The 9,235-nt window shown below is 43.4% G+C and overlaps 1 protein-coding gene across 2 annotated transcripts in view; it reads right to left on the bottom strand.

The window, feature by feature from the left end:
- Window positions 1-9,006, bottom strand: part of AP2A2 (adaptor related protein complex 2 subunit alpha 2) — a 93,859-nt gene extending 84,853 nt beyond the window's left edge. The window contains exon 1 of one of the 2 annotated variants that reach the window (XM_088470981.1): window positions 8,712-9,006. In XM_088470981.1, the coding sequence (XP_088327107.1) occupies window positions 8,712-8,778 (67 nt within the window). In that variant the 5' untranslated portion in view covers window positions 8,779-9,006. The remainder of the gene's footprint in view (window positions 1-8,711) is intronic. The other variant, XM_088470982.1, reaches the window with a different exon arrangement.
- Between the last annotated feature and the right edge of the window lie 229 nt (window positions 9,007-9,235).

The raw sequence follows: 9,235 nt of genomic DNA on the forward strand, positions 1-9,235 counted from the left end.
CAGCCCTTAGCGGCGAGCAGGGACTGATTACAGCCTATCTGGCTGTCTGAATGCCCCCGCCTGAAGCAGCGCTATGTACACACTGGGCGGCGGGCGGGCGGCAAGCGTCGTGCGCCGGGGGGGTGCAGGTCGGAGCGGGGAATGCGCAGCAATACTCACTGCGCTCCCCGGAGGCTCTCACAGCATGCAGCACACTCTTCTTCCTATTAGAGCTGTGCTGTGGCGATAAGGAGCTGTCAGTGCTTTTGTAATAAGCGCTGTGCACTCCTTCCTGTTCTACTAAGAACAGGGTGCCAGGTACCCGGACCCCAGACTTTAGAGAGGTGGCGAAGGGTACCTAATATAGTGTAAAAGATGTACAAAATAAATAAACCTAAATAAAAGAAAATAATAAACATATATGTGCTGCGGTATCACAGCAGATTGTGACCAGCTCCATGAGGCACATTTTCTAAACTGAGGGCTGATGGGGCATAGAGGGGGAGGAGCTTCACACTTCTAAATTATTTAAAGTGCCGGCTCCAGCTATCCACGCCTCTATACCCCAGCGTAAGCACCTCCAGCGTCCCCTAGTGGATGAAAGAGAAATATACTGATAGGTTAATTGTCTCCCAACAAATTACCCCTAGTGTGCAAGTGTGTGAGCATGTGATAAAGGAATATAGATTGTAAGCTCCACTAAGGCAGGGACTGATGTGAATGGCCAGCAGATATACTCCATAAAGCGCTGCGGAATATGGGTGCGCTATATAAATAACTGGTAATAAATAAATACAATTTGAGACAGCCATAAACCAATGGTAGTGTGTAAACTGAGACGGGTAATTCACTGTAGAGAAAAATTTATTTATGGTTATAATATGAAGCAGATAAAATGTGTTATTGAGAACAGTGCACTTTATAGGGGCTGATTCAGAGTTAAACGCACGTCGGGTGGATTATGTGCACAGAAAAAAAATGCAGTCTTTCATCACATGTGAAAGGGTTCTAGGTTTTTTGTCGACATTTATCATGTTGACTTGGTTGTAATGTTTAGTATGCCAACACTCATCATATCAACACTGATGCAATGTCAACATGATTAAAACGTCGCCAGTTCCGGTGGTGTAGTGGCTTTACTTACCTACTCCGGCGGTGTCTTGAGATCTAGCGGTAAGCTGATGTGGAGTTTCAGCAGAGTAATCTGCTGAAGCTATTCCGGCGTTGTATACACTACCCCTCTAACCCATCCCCTAGTGCCTAACACTCCCCTCTGCTGCCTAATCCTAATGTCGGCACTGTGCAAAAGTACATTTCAGATGTCCACATTGTGAAAATGTCAACATTCTGCAGATGACAATCTGTCAACATTTCGACAATGTCGACACTGACTGCATCCCTTGCAGAGTTGCAATTTGAGGGCTATTTGGTACTAGCTGTTCCCCACGGCTTCGCCCACAATGAAATCTTTTCTGCCATAACGAAATAAATAAAAAAATGGAAATGTTCTAGTTGTATTGCTTTGCATAGGGGCCTGTCGCGGGAGTGGCCAGCAGCGCTATACAGACGGGTGGCAGCAGCGCCTTCACCCACCACTTACACCAATGTCACTGTGTGCCCTGTGCACAGACTACTAGGTAGCCTAACCTATTCAAGTGAAGGCAGTCCCAAAGCACCTGTCTCCCCGGCCCTTACCAGCTGCAAGCATGGTGGCACACCTATCTCTTGCATTGATGATGTAAACATATTTTTTTGTTAAGGATCAGCTTTAACTACAAGAAGTTATCATGAAATTCGGTTCAGTAGTTTATGCGCCATCTTGTGACAGACACAACGTTCTTATCATATTAGTATAGATAGAGAGGCACGGCAATGGGTAGACATTGATATTAAAGAACTAGACCATAGAATGTGCTGCTTCTCTAAATGGCATATCAGCTGATAAATTCCTCCAGATCCTCCAATGGATCATTATGGGTAAACTTTTTTTATGTCGTCGTTAAACTTTTTCTATACTTCTAATAAATTAAGAATTTAATTGAGATGATAGGGGTGCATTTTTCCGTCAACAAATCAACTTTAAAGGAAAGGGCCACACATAGCCTTTGGCAAATGGGACTGCTTCTATGAATGCCTGCTCAAATCTAGCTCTTCTGCTTATGTTGGTTGTTAGTCTTACTGGAAAAAAATCTCATTATGATTAACAATATTTGATTGCAGACATGACAAATTAGGTTTCTCCATTAGGAAAAAGGCCTTTAGCATCCCCACCTCCATCTAGTGTTTCTCACTTTTCTTAAGACATGCTAAACACAGCACATACAGTATGTGAGAATATGGCATAATTATAGATAGTAAGAAAGCAGAATCAGCGCCAACGTAAGTATAGCTAACACATGCAGCAATCTGTGATATGTGTCTCAGGATCTTGCCTCTGCTTTGGTAGAAGGCTTCTTATATTCCGGACAGAGTAAGACTCCAGACTAGGGGACCACTGAGCCACTAGATAGGCAAGAGGGATGGAACCTTACAACTCACCAATAGTCATTTATAAAGAGGAAAAAAATAAATATAAAACTACCACTGAGATCGGTTTTCCAATTTTTGATCAAATAATAATAGCAATTAGAAATGATAGTTCAAATCACATCTAAGTCCAACTTACTTTCTACCTTATAATTCCTTCATTAGTTGCAACTTACCCTTTTCCCCAAAATACTGTTCAGCTGCCTCTTTTTCCCCCAAATGAACCATGATAGTAAGTGAAGTAATATTGGGTGATCTTCATTTCAAGTGTCACTTTTATGCATTTAAGGATATTTATTAAGTACACTAGTATGTATGCATAAATACATGCATTCCCAGAGAAGCGCAACAGCGGCAAAATTCATCCACTGAAAGTATAAGGGATGAGAGACAAATCCTATATTGCAGAGGCAAGAAATTCCAGGCCTCCTGCAGGAAAAATTGTGAAGATTTGTGTATACAGTACTTGTTACGGCATTTTCAGGATCAATTGTTATGCTGTACAGCAAATTCCAGAATACCACAAGACTTGCAGCTGTATGAAGCATTTTCCGCTAGCATCCTGTGTTAGTAATCACAAGAAATAATTATATATACCTATTGTGCTGGTTGGGTACAGGATCCCGGCGGTCAGAAAATAGACAGCGTCATCCCAACAGTCAGAATACCGACCCAAGTAAGGATCCTAACCCAAACCCTCCCGCTAACCTACCTTTCGCGCAACCTAACCATAACCCCCCCCCCAAGCCCATCCCTAATTCTCACCCTAGAGTCTATCCCTAAACCTAATACTTACTATAAGGATGCTGGCGGTCAAGAATTCTGGCAACGGAATTCCAAACTGCAGTCGGTATTCCGGCGCCATTATTATGACCGCCGGCATCATAACTACATCCCCAATTGTGCAATGCATATGAACGCAAACAAAGGCACCAAAATTAGCAAGTCAAAGTAATTATGAATAAGTACAATGGATATTAATGTAATAGGCTGTAGAGCTGAGATACCCTCATGCTTAGAGACGGCATCTGGAGTTGGAGTAGAAAGTAAATCACCAAGGTGCTTAAGCAGAAGATGCTAATACACCAGGTAACATCAGTGTGCCCGATAGTTAACCAAATTGTCATATTTTAAAGCTGTATAAATTTAGGTGGGCCAGACACACTTGGGGGCTCTGTCCCTCCATCCATGTCTCCACAGTTTTATCCCGACTGAGATGGAAGGCATGGTAGTTAACTGCTGCTCCGCATGGCAGAGGTAGACAGGTCCTGTGCACACCTGCTGTGACAAGCATGGGATTTAAAAAGTGCTTTTAGTAAAAGTGAACAGGGTGGTGGGAGGGGAATCTGGTGAGTCAGAAGTGCAGGATGTGCCAGTTTGTCCAGATCATTCCCCAACACAAAACAGTTTGGAGATATAGTATAGTATACAATTTCCAATATTCCTCTATTCTACGTAACGTATGAAGACATTGCAGAATAGAGGTAAATGGTAGGTCTCTGGAAACAAATATTGTGACATTACAAACCAGTATACAGATATGCCCAGCTATAGTGTTGCCAATAGCGCGGCAATTTGCGCCTCGCATAGCGCGAGATGCATGCCCGCGATCGCGCCTCCATAGAATTGAATGGTGCGATTGCAGTGCGCACCGTAGCGTATGGAGGCATGGGGAATCGCATGGCGCGATGTGCGTGCACGTTTGTGGCGCGATCAACCACAATGTAACTGGACACACCTGTATACATATACAAGGCTGTGTGTATTTGGAGAGAGGATATATTTTGGCTATTTACAGACAGCAAGGTGAATGGGAGAAATGTGTTCCTTACTACAATTGTTTAGGCATTAGACACCTATAGCGATGGATTATCTAAAAGATGATGTAGGGGGAGATTCAATTAAGCGCATGGTTCAATGGCAACCTCACGCACTGTGCACATTGTGGGCGATTATGGAAAGGGGAAAACCAAGCTAATTTTTCCTCACCCCTCTAAGGAGTGCCGGCAAACACAAGAACATTTTCTTTCCAGATAACACGCATTATAGTAGCTTCAGTGTTCTCCCCAGGCTGTTTTTTGCGGGTCCACCACCCGGCACTTTGGGAGCCTATAAGTGGGGACAGTATCTGGGAGCTGTAGAAAAAGGACTTTGCAGCTTTTTCATAATCAGATGACTGAGCCCTAATAAGAAGAGGAGAATTGAATATATAAAATGTTATTTCAAATTTAAATCATTATAAGGTCAGGGTTTAAATCATTTTATTATTGCGAAGGCCCCTACCCGGCTACTTCTTGATGCCACCCGGCTGGAAACATTTTCTGGGGAGAACACTGAGCTTTGTGGCTAACTGAATTGCCCCACTTGCCTTGAGCTGGTAAGGGCAGAGATAATGGGTATTTTAGGAGTGTCCGTATATAGTATATTAGCCCCAAAACAATACAAAAGATTAGGGGCCTGATGGAAACATGGCAGCGACTGCACCTTTTTCCGCAGTCGCATCTGCATCTTTACGCTAATGCTGCCTCCGATTTGTGAAGAACTACGACGCCCACTTGCATCATTTTGAGATATTTGCGTAATTACCGTCTGGCACCATTTCTCTGTCGGAGTATGGTCTCCTGTGTGATTGGCTGAGTCTTTGAATGCAGAAGCTTTCAGCGTCGACACCCCCGAAAGGTCCACTAAAAGTCACAGATCGCGCGACCTATTCTGTGCACAGACACATGCATGGTGCAACTCAGATGCATGGGCAGTACAAAAAAAAAAAGTCAACTGTGCACATATCGGCAGTCATCCACCTGAATCCGGGCCCCAATTATGAATTTTAACCAGCACACAAAAATAAAATTAAAAGAAAGATAAAAAACATCAGTATAAATGTGCATCAGTGCTCGGATAAAACAGAATCCATACAAGAATCATCAAGTACACCAATGTATGAAAACACATGCAGAACAAAGGTCAGTTATACAATACCAAAAGCAAGGCGAAACATATAGACGCAATTGGTAAACAAAAGAATTAGTGTCCCATTCATCACCCCTTAATGTATGTGAAAATACTAATAAGATTAGGGGCCATCCATTACAAGGGAATGCAGGAGATATTATTGTATCTCTGATACTCCGATACTGTCCATAGTCCCCATACACCAGTTTTCGGAGTCCGACAGCTGTAATCTAATGCGTGAAGGAGGTCCGGGTTGCGAAGAGGGATTCAATTGGATCCCCCTGTCCATGCCAGCCTGCACCATGTGCATGAATGAACTCATGCATCTGCACTAACACTGCCGGGTTTGACCTGCCAGCGTAAATTTAGTCAGCTACCAATTAGTGGAGTAGCTATCAATGGAATGCAGAGACCCCTGCTTTTTAGAGAGCTGTCCCCACACCAAAGCAATCTTGAATTGCTCTGATAATTTGGTATCCATTCCAACAACTCACGGTGTGTTTTATACCAAAGTATATGGGGGCATTAGGGGCATATTAATGAACATGCCCCTAAAACTTAATGATGTAGGGCTAAAGGAGATACTTGGCAGCACTGTGTGATGACATTTTTACTTCTCCAACCAGGTAAATAGAAATGTATAGAATTAGGGAGGAGAAATCTGCATTACGTGCATCCTCTGGGGCTTAATGCGAGGGGATGCTGCGTTTAATTGAACAGCGCAGGGCAGACAATTGAATATGCCCCATAATAAGCTTAGCAAAGGTTATTGACACAATATTCCCATGTTATTGACACAATATTCCCATGTATCCGCTTTTATACAGGCTACAAAAAAAATAAAAAAGCAAATTAAGTTTGAAAAAGGAAACGTTTGCTTATATTATTATTATGGATTAATATAACAAAGTGCGAATCGCATTCCAGAAGACAATCCATATTGCACCTACGTTGTGGACTTCCATTTGTTCTCAGAGTTGCACACAAATATCTGCAATTTAGCCACAATGGTTGTGGCTTCAAATTTGGCAGATATACGTGCATCCCCATCAACACCATATAGTATTCCTAACCATCTTGGAAATAATCTGAAGGATAAATTGGAAGTAAAACAAAAACCATGATTTTATAAACATCAACATTTAGACCGGTATCCTATTATACGCGGCTAATTGATGCGGCAGGGGCAATCCAATTAGACCCGAAAGCTGGAACTTATCGGGGATTGTGTTTCACCTGCCTCAGACAGACGTAATAAAATCACCGATATCAGGCCAGTTTTCGTTGCTGCGATCGCGAAAACACACAGGTTTCACGGACCCTGTGTGTTCTCTGAAGAAAACTGGTCATTTTTCTTGCGAAAAAAATGGGATCTAAATGGATAGCCCAATAATGACCATCAGGAAACAAAGCACCATCGGGAAAAAAAATAAAACTGCATTAACACTTCTGGCTTAATTTCCAGACAGATAACTGACTAAAGCCACCCAAACACGGTGCGATATGCACCTTGCAACGCGACGGGGGATCAGACAGCCGACATATCAGGCTGTCCCCACACACGGTGCATTCGGTTGGCCGAACACCCGATATGCCGCCCCCCCCGCATAGCGCTGCAAGGGATCGCACATCGCATGCCCAGATCAAATGAACCTGCAGTAAGATCTGAAGGTGCGATGTGCGACCCCACAGGAGCGCGCTCTGTCCAATAACATGCCCATACACGGTACAATATAGCAGCGATATCGTACCAATCTGTCGGATCGGCTGCTTTATTGCACCGTGTATGGGCACCTTAACACCATATATATAGAAAATAATTTAATTTCCAGGAAGGATAGGAAATATTTCCACACCTTCCTCTACAAAGTTATCACATGGTGGAACTAATAAGAAGGAATCTCTGTGCACCAATGACGGTGCTGTTACAACAACAATGTTAATCTTTAGTTTGAAGTTTATAAATCCCCTTTAAGATTAAAAGTTTTTACCCTCAAGACTTGGATCCTGATCTAGATGTTTTTTTCAGATTGCAACATTTTTCTGGCTTAATGGAATTTTATATAAAACTGAAATTATGCAATAAAAAGCAATTGCCTAATCTTATGGCCGCTTGTTACTTGCTTGTAAAACCATTGCCATTTTGAAGACTGGCAACTATTTTTACGTTTGAAATACTAATCAAAGTTCTTAGAAAAAAAAATTGCCAGTTCAAATCTTTACACACTGTTGGTTTTGCAAATTGATACACAGCTTGCAGAGCGGTCCCAATTGAAATATGTATTTATTGGTCCATCACAGTACTGTATATGCAATATAAACAAGCCAAAGTTACTTAGGGGTCAATTCAACCAGGAGCAAATCACGTTCCGGCACGAGTTCGGGCAGATTTTCACTTGATGTCAGAGGTGTTCATTTTGCCATGATGCCAGAAGTATCCTAAATGGCAAATATAGACGCAACCTTGCATCGCGCCCAGTAACAAAATCGACCCCTTGGTACAGTATGTCAATCACAGATTTCGGTTACATCATAAATATTAATACTACAAAATGGTTGTCAAAAGCTAATACTATGTAGCTCCAGATATGCAAAATTGTGGTTTAGGTGAAAATTTGCAAATGTCATTACCCAACATACACCCTCGCCAAACTAACTCCACATGTTATCTTTATGAGGAAACCTATTTCCAAGTGTTCAATAATAATAATAATAATAATAATATGTGCATCAGCAATGGGTTACTGCTACAACTGCAAGCTCCTAAGCCTCCCTGTAAATAGAGTAATGTATCTTTAACATATTGATGCCTGACTTGTGCTTGAGAATCTTGCAAAGACTAAATATGATTCATATTTTAATATAAATCAAAATACTCAAGAGCAACAGCGTTATTTAGCAGTCTTTCCATAACATACAATTGCAGGCTGCACTTTGCAGGGTAACTCTATACTGGCCTGCAGTCATAATGGTATAAAACAATATGTAATGTTATTTCTGTTCATAATCAGGATGACCACTGCCCATATTCTGCATCCTCCCAATGCACAGGACATAGTGGCCTTATAAGCAGATCACACATACCACCCTTGGCTAAGGGCAATTCAACCCCCATAGTCATCCGCACCCCCATAGTAATTTCCCCCCCAGCACTAGACAGGCAGTGCCAGTCAGTAGATGCAGCACACGCCCCCGTTTGGTCCAGGTCCCCGGGCACCAGGTGATGGCTGTGCCCAGCTCTCCCGCATACTCACAGTTCCTGATATCAGAGATGAACACGGCCAGGCCCCGCATCCCATCTCCCTTAGACACGGCGGGCATCTTCCCTACGCAGCAGGGGGCAACGCCCGGAGCCAGCTACTGGTGGAGGAGACCCGGGCAGCCGGCTTGCCGGACTGTAACGTGACCCGCCGGGTTACTATGTAATGTGTGCCTCCTCCGGCCCGGCGCGCCCCCGTCTACACTTCGTACTCTGAGCAATAGCAGCAGCAGCAGCGGGACGCGGGAACGCGCGCTGAGCCGGGGTGAGCGGGAGCGCGCTGCTGTAAGCTATGAGAGATAAGGGGACAGGAAGCGCGGGCCCGAGAAAATGTAAATTAGAAACAAGGGTACCGCCTTCTCGGCTATTACAGGGGCGTGGCTTCCGTCCCTGGGCTGTCAGGTGACGTCACGTAGTGAATAGCGGTTCATCATCAGCAGATGCTCCTGCATTAACCATTACCTCAGTGGCTAGGAGTAGGAGTAGGAGTAGGCACCAGTGTTTCCACTTGGGCTTTTT

This window comes from Taudactylus pleione, unplaced genomic scaffold, assembly GCF_031769625.1.
Source record: "Taudactylus pleione unplaced genomic scaffold, aTauple2 ptg000109l, whole genome shotgun sequence".
Classification (NCBI taxonomy): Eukaryota; Metazoa; Chordata; class Amphibia; order Anura; family Myobatrachidae; genus Taudactylus; species Taudactylus pleione.